Source organism: Passer domesticus, chromosome Z, assembly GCF_036417665.1.
Source record: "Passer domesticus isolate bPasDom1 chromosome Z, bPasDom1.hap1, whole genome shotgun sequence".
NCBI classification, from domain to species: Eukaryota; Metazoa; Chordata; class Aves; order Passeriformes; family Passeridae; genus Passer; species Passer domesticus.
In genome coordinates, this window is record NC_087512.1 from 38,658,476 (window position 1) to 38,675,447 (window position 16,972).

General features: G+C 37.8%; 1 protein-coding gene across 5 annotated transcripts in view; it reads right to left on the minus strand.

The window, feature by feature from the left end:
* Nucleotides 1-421: 421 nt before the first annotated feature.
* Nucleotides 422-16,972, minus strand: part of AGTPBP1 (ATP/GTP binding carboxypeptidase 1) — a 66,167-nt gene continuing 49,616 nt past the window's right edge. For 4 of the 5 annotated variants that reach the window (XM_064405596.1, XM_064405597.1, XM_064405595.1 and 1 more), the window contains exon 27: nt 422-3,917. In XM_064405596.1, the coding sequence (XP_064261666.1) occupies nt 3,743-3,917 (175 nt within the window). In that variant the 3' untranslated portion in view covers nt 422-3,742. Of the gene's footprint in view, nt 3,918-16,833; nt 16,935-16,972 lie in introns of all 5 variants that reach the window. The other variant, XM_064405599.1, reaches the window with a different exon arrangement.

Sequence of the window (16,972 nt, forward strand, 5' to 3'; positions counted from 1 at the left end):
ATACATAGTAAAAATAACTCAGCTGCAATCTGAGTTAAATTGTAAAGGGATGACTTATTGAGGAATAATCTTGTGCCTTTCCTAGATCTGATTAATAGCCTATTAACTGTGTGGGAGGGAAAGAGTCTCACCATAAGGCTCTTCTGTGTGCTTTGCAAAGATGTTCATTGTGGTTCATCCTGTCTTCATCAGTTTTACAAACATTGCTGAATCTCAGGAATTTTTAGATAGTTATAATTCAGTCAATTAATATGCAAATGCTACTCTAAGCCTGTAGCACACTAAGTTTAATTTCACAGAAAACAAAATATGTTTTTTTAAATGCTATGCACACTGATGTCCTTACAGGTAAGAACATTGCTGCAAATGCTAGAATGAGGAATCCTTAATTATCACTAGCCAATAATAGGGAAGCAAAAGATTGTAAGTAATCCTTTATTACACATTTTTATTAGTAAGTATTGGTATTTGGGGCATGCACACTAACACTGCAACAATTATATTTATTACAGTATTACAACAGAAATTATCTAAAATCTTGCATTTTTGCATTTTGTGAACACTGTTTACTGCTTCTGCAGTCTTACTTGAGATTCAAACCAAACTCCCTGGTAAGTCAGGCTGATAAATATATCCACCTCGAAAAACGACCAGGCAAGATTTTGGCACAAATTGCTTTAAGTTATATTACACTAGGGGATGTCACCAGTGAAAACACAGTACCAAAATTTGTGATGCAACTTGAATTATTTCTGGAAAGGGAATAGAGTAATTCATTGTCCAGCAATTACTTAGAAGCAAGACAGACGATGTAATTATTTTTTATAGTCTTATTTGTTGTTATTACTGGAGGAAGATCTAGGGATATCTTCTTTGTCCATACAGAATCAGTCACGCTTATAGCAAAAACCATCATTTAAAACCAAAGCCAGATTGAAATGCCAATGCATAGAATAAAGACAGCAAATTGTCTGGGACAGACCATGCTCAATGACTGATTCGAGACAGTCCAAGATGCTGCCATTCTTTGCTATCATTCTGCCCATTTCTTCAGGGCAAATGCCAGAGTAACACTTGAGTGTGCTCAAGTGTTAGCTGTTCCTTTTTCAGCCAAACACCAGACTTCCCACCAAAACACATAAATGGGTGCACCAGCATGTCTGTCAACACGACTGCAACAATGGCAACAGGTATTGGAGAAGGGATAAACAGTATGGAGCAGTTCTCACTGCAGCAGTTCTTCCCATGAACTGGCATCCCCGTGAGCACGAATGGAGACTTTACCTTTCAAAAGGCAAGTACTGGGAAATGTCTGAGGTAACAACCTTTGCATTTTCAACAATGTGTAAGATAGGGAGAAAGTTTCACCTCTTGCATTTGAATTACACTTGCAGAAGCTCAGACCAACAGCTGCCAGAGTGACATCTAACACCTAAGTGACATCTAATGCATAACTGCATTGCAATCTAATGTATAAACATGTTGTCCTGAGACATTATATAACTCTTTTTTTGCACAGATTTAAAGCTCTAGGAGTCATGAGAAGAACTAATATACATACATACATACTCAGGAGAAAAAGACAATTTTGTACTACTAAGACACCATTCCTTCTAAATGGATGAAGTATATTTCTAGTCTTGCCAGTAGCATAAAAATAGTTTTCCAAGACTAATACAAATTCATATGAAACCTAAGAAGACATGCACAATGCAGTTAACAAACATGTGGCATCCTGCATTCTGTGAAATTTAAGTGAAATTGTTTATTAATAATTTTATTTATGAATACTACTCCCACTGAAGTAGGAGCCCTTAATGAAAATCTATTTATGCAGATAACTAGTCTAAGACTAACAGGGCAATATGAGCATTCTGAACTGCTGTCATTGGACAGAAAAATAATTCAAATTCTGTGGGGCAAGGATAATTCTTCCATTTGACACATTCCACAATTCCTCTACTTTCACTGCAGAGGGCTCCTCTTCAACAGGGTAATAAATAAATCTTATTTACAGTATGTAGTTCACAGAACACAAGGAAAGATAACTTTCACTGCAAAGAAAAACTTAAAAAGGAACAAGACTCTAAATGTTTCCAACTTTTCCATGTTTTCCATCCCTACCTCTCTCCATATGTTTATTAATATAAATTTAAGCCTTTAAACAAAAATACATATATAAATAAAGTTGCATATAACAAGGAATCAAAACCCCTACCCCCGTTTCAGAATCACAATAGTATGGACAGGCATTACCAAACAATGCTGAATTTGAAAGAACAGATCCTGGTGCAAATCCAACTCCTGGCTGAAAAACACTGATACAGTCAATTCTCATAAATTTTATTATTTTTTCATCCCTCTACTGAAGATGCTCTTCCCCTCTGAAATACAGTTTTATTTGGAACAACAAACACACAGAACATCCTCCTCAGTTAAAAACCTGGTATAACTTAGAAATGTTATTCTTCATGTTCTTAAACCTTTGCTCATACAGAAGAAAATGAATGCCACAACTGGGTCACATCAAGTAAAAATAATTTTTGAAAAGTATTTTTCATTGCAAAACATGTCAATTCTGTAAACCACGAACTACAACTCTCTTCATTTCTCTATTAGATCTTATTTAAGCAGAGGCAAGAGGCAATAAGAATTAGAAGACGATAGGAGAAGATGAAGAAGTGCAAATTCCATACTTGACAGCTTGACTTTAAACATGAAGAATACAGAACCACAGGATAATTATTCAGCCTGGAATAGACCTCAGGAAATCACAGTCCAATCTCCTTATCACAGCAGAGTTAACACTAGGTTGCAATCAGGCAAAAAGGTTTAAACCGAAATGCACTATCCCCCTTAAAGCAGTTGATTTGGGTCTATAGTTCATGTGCCTCCGGTAAAGTGAACATTTTTTAACTACGTGCATATTCAAGAAGAAAAACGGAGCAGCTGTGTAGCTGAATATACAGAGAGTGTACATACCTGACCTCTTCCTGTAGACAAGTACACTTAACAAGAAAACTTCTTCAAAATAAATCATGCCTATCTCATGGGTGAGTTTTATACAAGAGTCTAGTTCTTCTAAGCACAGGCTGCATTGGTCACTGTGCAAAATTCCTGAACTCTGAACAGACATTAGTAAGAATTTTCACTTAATACTGTGGCAAAACCACATAATCATAAGAAGCAAGAAACATGTGCAAAAATTCATACATCATGTTATTATTTTTAATTTAGTAATTGAAGTGTTTCAGAGCAGGCACTACATTGCTTCAACACAATCAAGTATCATTGAAATAATGTCAAAAAATAACCTCTTCACCTCAGTATACACACGCGCATATACACAGACATACACAAATTAATTTAAAAAATCTGTACATATGTATTTTTCAGGAAGCAACTCAAAGAACTGTAGCACAAAAAATTATTTTCTGTACTCTAACACACTAAAAATTATAATCCATTTCTCTGAAGATAGGGTTTAAGGACACAAAATGCCATGCAGTACTATTTAGTAGAAAACGAAGTGGCAAATAAATTTATCTATTTAGGGCTTAAAGAATACACAGAATTCCTTAAACAAAACAAATGCAAATTTATCAGAAATATTTACTGTCCTTGAGCTATGCAGGCCCCAGTTATTTGTCTTAACTGAAGCTTATCCCCTTTGTAGAAAACAGCAAGTATGTGACTGGAAATTCAGGATACTTTATTTTCTGTTACTGGCAGCAAAGCTGGTTCAAGAAAGGAGTATCCTTGTTGAATCTGGGTCTGAAAGTCCATCATCTTGATTAGTTGCCTCATAATCACCTGCGTTATCAGCTAATTCAATGTCTTCATCATTACTCTCTGCACTGTAATCAACTTCTTCAAGGAAGCGAGGTTCATCTTCATCCAAAACATATGTAGTGGGGCTATAACAAACAAGAAGCTCCATTAATCATATTAAAAGTATTATTTGGATTAACACATTCAGACCATGTGCCCTATCCCTTTCCTGACATACAGTAATCCAAAAATTACCTCAGAAAAGGGGCAGATTACCTGAAATGGGACTGGCTTTTAGTTGCTTGTAAAACAGCTGAGAGACAAACCCATGCTTGTAATGTTTTGAACTAATTAGTTAGTCACATACAACTCGTTATCCAAATGCACCATGACAAATCTGCTACACTAATGGCCCATAAGAACTTAATGTAAATACAGCAATATCAGAAATTGCTGAAGAAGGATCCAACTACCTAAGGACACAGCCATTGCTGTAGGGTATAAACAAACTGCTGTATTTTATTGAAAATAAAACACACTTCACTGAAAAGCATTATACTGATTATACATATCAGAGATGACAGAACAAGGAGTCAAGGTTACACCTACAATTAAGCTTCCACATGAATCACTTAACTTCCATCAGATTCTCACACATTTGTATCCTGATAAAACTTAAAATTTGTCAAGCATTGCAACTCTGAGGCAATGCTCTTAGTGAACTGATGCTATGCCCACAGAATGGTCTATGCCCTTAACTAATAGCACCAAAGAAAAAGAGGATTAACACCTTCAGTGTTAACTGGAAAAAGATTAAAATACAACTTTCTGATCCTCTCACCTCCCTAGAACAGAGGAAGGGATGACGGGGGAGGCAGAAAAGTATTTTCCAGATCCAGTTTTACTCGGGACATAAAAAGCTATCTGCTTAAAAGCACTAAATATTTCATAAGTATTTTTACATTCATTTTAAGCCCTAAAAAGGTTTTGTAATGCATTTTACCTAATAATCAAATCATACAGAACTCATACAAAACAGTGAGAATGTTCTTATTGAGAAACATCATAAAGAACCTGTAGAAATAGTTGCATATTAATTTTAATTAATTTTCTCTGAAGATACAAAAAACCTAGCTTGGCTGTGGCTTTATAATTAAAAGGACTAATCACTGCTTCTTTCTAAAGACCTTTTAGGAGCTCAACTGCACCACTTGAAATCTGAAATGCTATCTCTATTCAATATAAATAAATTTCACGGTATTCTTCCTCTACCTGTAATTTCAATGACATGCCATATTGTAGTATTTTGTACTGTTGACAGTTAATTCAAATACTGGGAGAAAAACTGTTCCCAAGCTTAGGGGGGAAAAAAATATTTACATTCAAAACTATCTGTATCATGGTTCACTAAACAAGCCTGTACTCTATTAGCGATGCGAAACAGAAAGCTCCACAAAACAAAATACTTCATAAGTTATTTAAGGGCAATAACCCACTGATGGTTAATGAACTGGGTGTTTAAAATAAAATTGTTTCCATTTAGGAGAGACAAAGAGTGAGGAAAATAACCAGGATCTTTGCTAAGAAGTCTCTTTCATTTCACATACGGGGAACCCAACATACAATAAGTATACATGTTTTGCACGAAGCACCTGTGGGAGAACGAGCAAAGGAATACAAATTTTTTGTTCTTTCATCCTGTGATGCTTTCTGCCCTAGGAAGTCACCACCTACCAACAATTTCTTTAAGGAAAGAACAAGTCAGGGAAATAAAAAGTTTAAATGTTCAGTTTATTTAAAGAAACAAATGAAAGGGACTTCACCAGATGTATCACATTCTGACAAGTTCATAGATTTTTTTTCAATTTGTGCTTCTAATCACTTAACACAGGTACTGATTAATTCATTTTTGTATGCAAGGAATCCACACTTCAGTTGAATCCACACAGAATAGACTGTGTAGTTCAAAGGAAATAGAGCCATTAAATCTGAATGTTGACCAAATATTATGTAATAATTCTGAACACTGACAGAAAACTACAAAGAGCTATGTCAAGGAGAAATATTTAACCAGTGACAATGGAATGTTTAAGGCATTAGAGTAATCACTTATAAAAATTCATCTTAGTGAGGTATATAGAATAGTAAAGCTCTGAAAAATTCTATCCACTTTTTTTAGTTAATGCCATTATTTGGATACTAAACTGACATAGAACTGGACACAAAAGGAAACCACAAAGTTCAGCTCTTCAAAGTGTCTTATCATTTCATATAATATGTCCTGTATTATATTGTCTTGAAAAATATGGAAGTATACTTATTCAATATACTTTTTTTAATAGTTGGATACATTCATTTTACCTACACATGTATGTGTAGGTAATGCCCGTAACTTCTGAAAATTCATGCACTGTGAGCAGTTATAAAAAGCCAACCTGTTTGCTCTAACACATTTTAGGCATTTGCTCTGGCACATGTACATCCAGAACTGAGGGATATGTGTCACATTCAATAAAGCAAAAAATCAACATTATATGTCATTTTCTCTGTTCAAGAGAAGTACCATTAGAATAGATCAAAGATTAGAACGGATCTTACTTAGAAAGCTACATAAACCTTTAAAATAAAATCTGTCTCTGAAATCTACTGCATATTAGTCTTTGCTTTCTGTTACCATCCAGAGCAACACACCACGACTTCTCAATTGTGTATTACTCAAATAATACTATAATATTTACTAAGGTTATTTTTTCCATTTTCCCCTTCCTAAGTTTCCATTCCTCATAAAACTCTATCTAAACTGTGTCACACACTACTCATATATTTGCTTTCCCATGAGATGCCGTCTTTTGATGTAGCAAATGTTAGCCTTGAATATTTAACTTTTCAGTAATCTCTGTTCTAAAGGTTAGCATGAATCTGAGAAGTATAATTATTATTCCACTGTTTCACTGAAGCTGGATCACAAGAAATATAGAAATCAAACACCTAAAAAAAGTCTTACTGTTTAATCAAATTCTTTATTTGCCTCCCTGCTGCTCCCCACCCTCAGCATATCTTGTAGCAATATATTTTTAGCTGCTGTCATGCTGATTCTATGGGCTTTAATTTCCTAACTTTTCCCTTGGGCTCTTTCTAATTAACTTGCTCAATAATCCTTCTTCCTCTACTCCTACACCTCCTACTTTTTCTTTCAAAAGGAAACTATTATTTTTCTCAGGTTAGCAGAGGTTGTTTATCCCACACCTACAGTATCGTAATGTAAAGGATGCCATGATCCTTTCTTTGAAGTCATGGCTGTTGAAACAGAATACTAAATGAAATTCTGAAGTTCTGCATATTTTACCTAAACAACATTTTATGGGCAAAAAGAGGAATTCCTAAATGCCTGATTAATACACGTGATCTAATATTATGGTCTGCAAGTTTATGAAGAACTTGAAGAATATCTCTTGCATTTAAAAGAGTATTTTCTTCATCACCTGCCACTGAATACAACAAATTTAGGAATTAATACAATAGTTTCCTAGAATGTATTTTAATTATTAATTAAAGCATACTTTAATTATTAAGGTCAGCTAGGCACACACAGCACTGATAGCAGCAACAGCAGTGGCAGCCATGGCAAGTTCTGGGGGCTGAGCACTAGAACAAGCTGGGCAGAGCCTCCACGGTCAGAGAAACATGAGTAAGACCGGAGAGCTCCACCAGGAACCATCAGTTCTCATGAGTGAGGCTGGCATGGTGTGAGTGTTGCCAGCAGATTCAAACAGCCCCGGAGAGTGCGAGCAACCAGGGTGTGGTGCCATGGTCAGGACATGGCGCAGCAGTTCTCCAGGAAGGACACACAGAAAAGGCCACATGGGGAGGAAGAGGAAGCAGTCTTCTTTAACAAAAATGGCATCTATACATCACAGCTGTCATACTAAAACCAAGAGAGACCCACAGCCGCATTGGGTATATGTCTAGACCCAAACAGACTTGCTGAAGACTAAAAGAACCACCTGGACCCTCAGCTGCAGGAAACTCCATAATCTGAAAGCTCCCCTCAAGCCCTGAAGGCAGAGGTAGTTGTCATGGGTGCAAGAGTGCCCAGATCGGTAACCTGCCTTTTGTGCAGGTTGCCATGTTGTGTAGAAGCTCATCAGGCAGCATGTGATCTGGGAATCCAAGCAGGAGACTGAGGTATGGGATTATGCACTGACACAGGCAGAGAGGCAGCTGCTTTAAAACCTTAGCAACAGAAGGTATATTAGCATCCAACCCTGAGATAGGCTTGATTTATTTGCAAGGCAAGGGAGACTGGACTCTCATCTCTGCTTGGAGCAAAAGAAAGAGTCTCCCCCTTGCTACCAAATTGCCCCTACATAACAAATATGACAGTACGAGGCTTGGAGAAGAAAACTCCACAATAAGTGGTCAAGAACAAGAAAAGGAGAATGCTACAAAACTGGTACAATGAACCATTCATATGAGTGCCACCAAAAATGCATGAAGCATGGTAATTACTGGAAATCCTCACTGAGACACATGGAAACAGCCATTTACCCTCCAGCCTCTCTAGCAAGATTTGCTGCCTATCAGGGCCACATTCATCATGTCACAAAGAGGTTACCAAGACAGGTAAAACCAGAGGATTATCAACCACTCCTACTCTTTCATGTAGGGTTGAATGAGGCTGCAACTATGAGACTGTGAAATAGCAAAAGGGATTTCAGGTCTCTTGGAAAGACGTTGAAGGGACCAAGAACACAGTGTTCTCTCCACACCTGGAGACTAAGAGCAAATCATGCCTTACCCATCTGATGGTGTTTTATGATGGGATGACTACAACAGTCAGCATGGGAAGATCAGCATACATCACCAACCCAGACATCCGTAAGGTCTTCAGTGTCCCATATGACATGATTATCTCCAAATCAGAGAGACATGGATTTGATGAGTGGACTGTTTGATAGGCAAAGAATTGCCTGGATGGACACAGCCAGAGAGTTTTGGTCAATGGCTCCATGTCCACCTGGAGGCTGGTGACAAGTGGGGCTCCCCAGGGCTCTGCCATGGGCCAAGTGCCCTTTAAGACCTTCTTCAATGACGCTGACAGTGAAGTCAAGTGCTCATGCAGCAGGTTTGCAGATGACACAAAGGTGAGCAGTGCAGTTAACACAACAGAAGCACGGCATGCCATCCAAACGGACAAGAACTGGGCCCAAGAAAACCTCATAAAGTTCAACAAGTTCCAGTGCAAGATTCTGTAACTGGATCAGGGCAACCCCAGTCATAAGCATAGACTGGGAAAAGAAGTAATTGAGAGCAGCCCTGCGGGGCCCTGTGGATGAAAAGCAGGACATGAGCCACTAGTGTGAGCTTGCAGCCCAGAAAGTCAACCATGTCCTGAGCTGCATCCTAAGCAGCATGGTCAGCAAGGTGAGGGAGGGGATTCTGCCTCTCTGCTCTACTCTCGTGAGATCCCACCTGGGACCCTGCATCCAGCTCTGAGGTCCCCAGCACAAGAAAGATATGGACCTTTTGGAGTGAGTTTTGAGGAGGCCACTAAGCTTCTCAGAGGGCTGGAGCATTTCTCCCACGAAGATTGGCTGAGAGAGCCAGAGTCCTTCAGCCTTGAGAACAGAAGGCTCCAGTGATACCTCCCTGTGATTTTCCAGTACCTAAACAAGACTTACAAGAGAGAGGAAGGATGACTTTTTATACAGTCAGAAAGGGATATGACAAGAAGTAATGTTATTAAACTAAAAGAGAAAATATTTAGACTAGATACTAGGAAGAAATTGTTTACTGTGAGGGTGGTGAGACACTGGAACAGATTGACCAAAGAACTTGTGGATGCCCCATCCCTGGAAGTGTTCAAAGTCAGGTGGGATGGGGCTGCGAGAAACCTAATCTACAGGGCTGCATCCTTGTCCGTGCCGGGTAGGTTGGACCTAGATGATCTTTAATGTCCCTTCCCATCCAAACCATGCTATGACTCTATTATTTTTTAAAACAAGAGTACCTTACTATGTGTTTTCATTTACATTAATGCTCCAAACATATTAAAATTTAATAAACCTTTTCACAAACATGGTATATTTTTTTCAAAATAATATTTTAATTGTCCCATAAAAGATATACTTGGGATTTTTCATTATCCACAAGACTCAATTACAGAAACGTTAATCCACAAGGTAGATGTAACCATTACCAATTTGAACCCCATGGAGATCAGAAGTTTTTTCACATGCCAGGGGATGTGTATACCTTTTACAACTTCGGAACAAAAAATTAAGAAATATTCCCTGTCAAAGTATGGAGAGTTGCAGCTACCTGGGGAGTTGGAAAAGGAAGGAGAGAGAACTCTGAAGTACTAATAATTTCTTTTAAAACTGCTTTGTCATGGGAGGGGAAAAAAATCTTAGATGAGAAAGACAGCTACAAAGTATCACAAAGGAATTGTTTCTCTGTAATTTCCCTTCTAATTTCTCTGTAGTGTCTCTATTCTCTTCTGGAGATTAGCAATCCTGCTGCAGAAGGCAACAGCACATACACAACTACAAGTGCTGTCCAGTTCAGCTGCTCTTAACCTATGTAGATTTTGTAAGTAATAAGGATATTTTCCCAAGGGAATTTCCAAGGCTCAACGGGATGTATCCAATTCTTTTCTAAGCCATAAGAATCTGGACATCCAAATCCTCTTGAGTAATTTTTTTTAGGTATCTTCACATTTAGAGTTACAGATTTCTTAGTCCACAGCTTAATCACAAGTATCAGCAACATGTTCTATGTGTTCTCACCCTGAAATATATTTTATGAAATTCAAAACTGAATCAAATCAGCTGGGATTCATAAATCATTTACTGTGGGCCATAGTAGTATTTGGATCACACCATCAAGAGTAGAAGAAAACTTAAAGAATGATAGGAAGAAACATATAAGCAGTTCATCACACTTGCTTTTTGTTTGTTTGGGGTTTTTTTCCTTGATTACTAGTTTCCTTATTTTGCCCTAGAGAAGACGAACAGTACTCTGAATACTACAGTCTACGCAGAATTAAAAGCAATCACTTTCACTGAGACCAGAGCAGAGGCTTGGTGCATGGGCACTGCTACCAGGCCCACAAGTGGAATTCTGAATCTGATTTTTAATAGCTTTTTCTTCCAACATTCAGAATGGGACAGACTGGACAAAAGCTGCAGTACAAGATGCCTTCTTTTTAACAAAGCTGTACTCCTAAGGTACTGGAAGAAAGTAAAGCTTAAACACTGCAGGAGAGTAAGAAGGAAAAAACCTTTAGTCCCAGGTGAAGAAGATTAGGAATACACAAATGTCTGGACAAAGTTAAGAGTTATCAAGAGGGAGGGAAATAAAATAGGGCAAAGCCAGTTTCTACCTGACAGCCTAGGCAGAAATAATCCCTTGTAAGACTTTGTACACACTCCCACTGCACATACCCCTCACTCCTTGCCTCACCAGTCTGAAGTTTTCTCTCAAGTGTAAGACTAAGTGCAGGAAATGGATTTTTCATCAAGTTTTTCCCCTTCCCACAGCTCCTTTTGGCTGTCTGCTTTTTCTACCATTTTCTAGACATGCTGGGTCCCAAAGCTCAGTCTACTTCTCTGCTATAATTAAATCAAATTAACAAACACAACCACACCATGTTCTAGAACACACCAATGAGGCTCAAAAGAATCATTAAAATTAACTAGAATTTCCAAAAAGTGGTCAAGTTTTTGAGCAAAGGATAAGTCTAGTAAGTCCTAACAGTTATGAATGTGGTCATATGTTTTTGTTTCATTGCGTATAGACCACATCAAACCTGTCAGCACAACAACTACAATTCTCAATACAAGACCAGTATTACATTTAGTTTAATCTTTTCCATTTGGAATAGGGATGAAAATACTGTCAAATGGGTTGGAAATAATTAAAGAAAAACTAAGTGTTTTATTAATCACATAGAAGGTTAAAGTTCACTACCGGAGGGAAATAAATCTACTTACTGGTTTATTTTTCTTGTTTCAGATATGGTTCAAAATGAACTCATTCAAATTCAACCTATGTGTAATGAAATACTAGCAATATATTCAAAAATATTAACAAGTACTTGGTCATTATAATTACAACCTGGAAAACCAAAAGGATTTGAGAAATCCTCAAAATCATTTGCAAAAAATAAAATCAGTGCTTCTTTGTTTAAATTTGCCTGTTTAGTCTTGAAAACATTAAAACTGTGCTTTGGCAAAAAGTAATACCTATAAAATCCAAAAATAAAGGAAATAACCACAATCTTAGTAATTGCTCTACTGTAACCCTACAGGAATGCTACAGCTATTTAAAAATACTCTGTTTTATACTTCCTATTGATGAACTTTTTACCTGCTTTTCCTGTAGGTAGCTTCTCATTTGTCTCTAATGGCAAAAGCAGCAAATCATGTGAGCATAAATAATGTATAAACAGTTCTTTCGTTGTAATAGAAAAGTAGAAATTGAAGTTTGGGCACATAAAACAAGAAGCAGTGTGATTGTATTCTGACCCATGACTTCTCAGAAGAGGAATAGAAAAAAGCTTTGTAAACTTTGCTTGACAGGGATTCTTTGTATAGGTCTACCGCTCAAGTTAATAATAAATGCACACGTTGGCCGAAATTTTTTTTTTAAAATATGGCCTAAGGTATACAGCAAAACTCTGCTTCTGAGCCTCTGGAAACAAAAGAATGAGACCACCTCTTAACTTCACCAATGGCAGTACTGAGCCCTTTGGCAAAGAATAGAAGATAATGTGCAAACTTGAATACTATATGGCACATTTACTGCTAATATTGGAGGTTCTGTGAACAAAATTGTAGTTTCTTATTTATCATAGAATCACAGAATGGCTTGGGTTGGAATGGACCTTAACAATTGCCTAGTTCCACCTCCCCTGCTGTGGGCAGGGACACAGATTGCTCAGAAACCCAGGTAACCCAGAAACACTTTTCAGTCTTAATGCCATATTTTAAATTAAGCAGTTTGAATTCACACATTCAGTTTTTCTCACAGAGATTCTCACATAGTTACACAGTATTGCTAGGTGAACAGAGAGCAATGTACCTATTTTCTCACTTCATGCTGTGTATTTTTCTGTTTTATGTTCTAGTGTTCTTAGATTTACATTTAATGACTTTAAGAAATAAAGCCATCAGGACTTAAAACTTAAACAGATGTTAACAGATTCCTCCAATAAACTTCAACATTTCTTATGTCAATGTTCCATATAGATTAAAAATATTAACTCTTACATGCACAGAATCTGATTTTTTTCCCACTCTCCTAATTTCTTTAGTGCAGAAGCACTTGATTATCACCTTTCACCATCTGTAGATTTGTAATACCCAAAGGTCATGTTAGGGGAAACCATTTAAAAAAAAATTCTAGGTATAAATTCACTTTCAATACACTGAATGAAGTTATTTAATCATCTCTCTGAAATTTACAATTTCATCTTGTGGTACAATTATTTTCATGATGTTCATGATCTAGTCTTTTGGATGGAACTGAACCTGCTGGGTTTTTTTAAGTTCCAGAGTACTGGTTACTTTCTTCACAGATCAGGATTATAAATATTTCTACATAGAGTCTCAGTAATAGTAAGCTTATTATGAGCCCAATGTTACATTTTACCTGTGTTCATACATAGCCAAAAACGTTATGTTTATGTAGGACTAAGCCTTTTATCAGTGCTTTCTGAAAATCCAGGCCAGAACAGTCCCTGTGCCACTCATTTGCCAGCAATGAAATGTAAATCAAGTTAGAGGCAGTCTTCCCCTGCCTCCAGCATGGCTGTACTTCATATGCAATTATTTTCCATACACAATAATTTTTTAGAGATAGCTGGATCAATGAAGCATTTTAGCTGGCAAAGGAAGTTCAAACTATGTGCATCTATTAATATACCAGGATTTGCTGTATTTCATAACATTAAAACAAGCTATGTGTTTCCATTTGTTGCTCTTCTCATCTAGCATTACTGAAGTTTGCTATCAAAGAGAAAGTAAACATCCCATCTCACCCTTTTTTATCCCATTCTGATACTAAAGTGTTTTTGATGTGTGTTTAGCTTCCTAGCAAATGCTAAGGGGGGGTGACTTGTGTATGACTTTCCTCAATTCAATAGATGCTCTCATATGGAAAATCCACCATAAGTAACATTAATAAACAGAAATCCAGCACAGATTTTTTTCTAAAGAATAGCCATTAACTACATGTGAACTAGGATGCTAACATCAAACCCAAGGCACAACAGAAAATTGAGATGCCATGCTTGAGGCAGCCAGTAATATAAAGTAACATGGGAATCTGGGGCTGTTTTTCAATGCCACTCCCATGGATTAATTGCTCACAACCACATCTTGATTCAAAATGCTGTAACTGAATTTTAATATTTCAAATAGACATATTTATGCTGAAGCTTTAATTCTAATAAAATTGACAGTGATATAACACAGATGGGAAAAATATTACAGTATTATTAACATATAATTGCAGTTGTAAATGAAAAAAAGTATGATAAATAGGTGCAATATGTAGGCACAATTTCCAAGTTAAACGTGCTGCACATGAGGAACTCAAGAAACTTGTGTGCTGGCTGAGAGGCTACCATTTAGAGGCCATCCACAATAGTTATCAAGTGAAACTGCTTAACAATCAGCCTGTATTTATGGAAGAATTACTATTTAAAAAAATTATTAAAGCATATGTTGTGGTCTAAGAATAGCATTCTCCAATTCATTCTCCAATGGTTATACTCCCGCAAAACTATGAGCCACCTCCCCTCCCTGCCAGCTGGAGGGACAAAAGGCAGAGATCACAAAAGGTGGAGATCAGAACAATTTACTGGAAACAGCAATGGGATAAGAAGGTAAAGAGTAACAGCAACAATATTAATAACAAAAGATATAAGAAAATAAATTATCCACAGAATACCAGACTGCTCTGTCTGCTGTGTTTTCCCCACTGTGAGGAATTCCTTATTCCCTGAAGAGAGTCCCTTCCCCCTGTGCCTGACAATGATGTGAGGTGGTGTAGAATAACATCCCCCCCAGCTACTGCAAAAATTAAACTTGTCCTGGATGGAACCAGGATGGCATATATGACAGAAATGCCAAGGGAACAGGATCTTCACTGCTTCAGTTCTGAGAGAGACCAATGCAACTAATCTGTGATTTTTAGAATTCTGTATTCTAATTACCTACACTAGCACTCAAATTTGAAGTGCTCAAAACACCAGCATTCAGTACCTTTTGAGAAAATACTTGAAGAATTTTCCCCCTTTTCACAGAATGGATGAGCTTGGAAAAAATCTGAGGAGGTCATTTTGCCTAACATCCCTGCTCTAGAGGGCCATCTACAGCAGTTTGCTAGGATCACATCAAGACATCTTTCAAATATCCCTGGGATAAGACTCTATATCCTCCACGGGAAGCTCATTCCACTGTTTGAGCATCCTCACAATGAACATATACATACACATGTACATATAAAAATGTGTCATGGCTCAGTGTCCCCACCAAGACTCTCCCAAACCAAACGCTGCTCACTTGCTCTACCCGCTTCCCCTTCTCCTTTCACTCTCTGGGAATGGAGTTAAGAACAGGAGGAGCAAAGTAAAAAATTACAAGACGAGATAACAACAATTTACTGGAAGCAGCAATAAGAGAAGAAAGGAAGCAACAACAACATTAATAACAGGTGAAACACAATGGAATAATTTACATAGAAAGTGCAACAATACCAGACTCTACCTGGCACAGTTTCTCTCCCCCCAGCCTGACCAGAAATGAGGGAGTGTCTTACTCCAGCCCCTGACAATTGATGAGATGGTATCAAATAGCACTAGGGCCTAGCCAGGCCCCTTTCTGGTAAAAAAATTAACCCTGTTTTGGCCAAACCTAGGCACCTTTCTATGTATATAATGGCATATTCAATTTCCTCTATAGTTTGTGCTCTTTGCCTGTCAGCAGATACCACTGGAAAGAGCCTGGGTCTACCTTCTTTACAACCTCCCTTCCAGTATTTGTATACTTTGAGCCTTTTGAACCTCCTCTACTCCACACTAACAGTCCCTGCTCCCCCAGCATTACCTCCTATAAGAGGAACATCAGTCCCTTCAACATCTTGGGAGCTCCTCACTGGACTATCTCTGGTAGGTCCATGACACTCCTGTACTGAACAATAGAGTTCTCCAGGTGTGCAGGCCTTGCCAGTGCTGAGGAGAGGGGAAGGATCACATGTTGACTACTCAAGAACACCCCCTCTTCAAATAGCTGCAAATACTTTCCAGGATTAGTTGTTTGATCACCTTATCAGGGATCACAGTGAGACTGAGCAGCCTTTAATTTCCTGGATTCTTCTCATTGTTCTTCCTGAAGACAAGCAGGACATCTGATTTCCTTTGAAAGCACCTGTTCCAATCACTATGATCTTTCAAAAATTATTAGGTGGCCTCACAGTGGGAGCTCAAAGTGACATCAGTGAGCTCCCTTAGTACTTGTGGGTGCATCTTATCAGGACCTCTGGACCTAGGTAAGATTAGCTTGCATAAGTATTCTCCAGCCTATTCCTCTCCCACTATGGGTAGGTTTTCCTTGCTCCAATCCTTCCCCAGTATCTGGGTCCTTAGCACACCAAGAACTGATTTTTCCAGTAAACACTAAGATGAAGAAGACAGTCAATACCTCAGCCTTTTACATGTCCTGTGTCACCAGGGCTCCTGTCCTATTCACCTGTGGGCCCGTATTTCCCCTAAAATTTCTTTTACTACTTATATACTTACAGAAGTTCTTTGATTACCCAAACCCACTTTCTGACACTATCTTTTCCAGGAATCACTAACTCAGCTTTAACCAAGCATGAAACTCGTTCTGACAGTAAAATTTTAGTCATTACAAACATCTGATGTTCAGCTAGTGAGCAAATGATACTGGGGAGATCCAACTATCACTGGAGCCAGCATATCACCACTACTCTTCATACACTTTTAACCACTTTCCTAAGACATCCTCCTATTGTTACTCCTATTGTTTTTATTACCTTTTAGCTTATGCTTTGCTTTTCATTATTATCTGTAAATGATAAGCATGAACAAGCTCCAGTTTCTCTTAATACTCGACACTCCAGGAACACGGATGGGCCTGAATGAGGGAAATAAACATTATTTCCCTGTCATAGG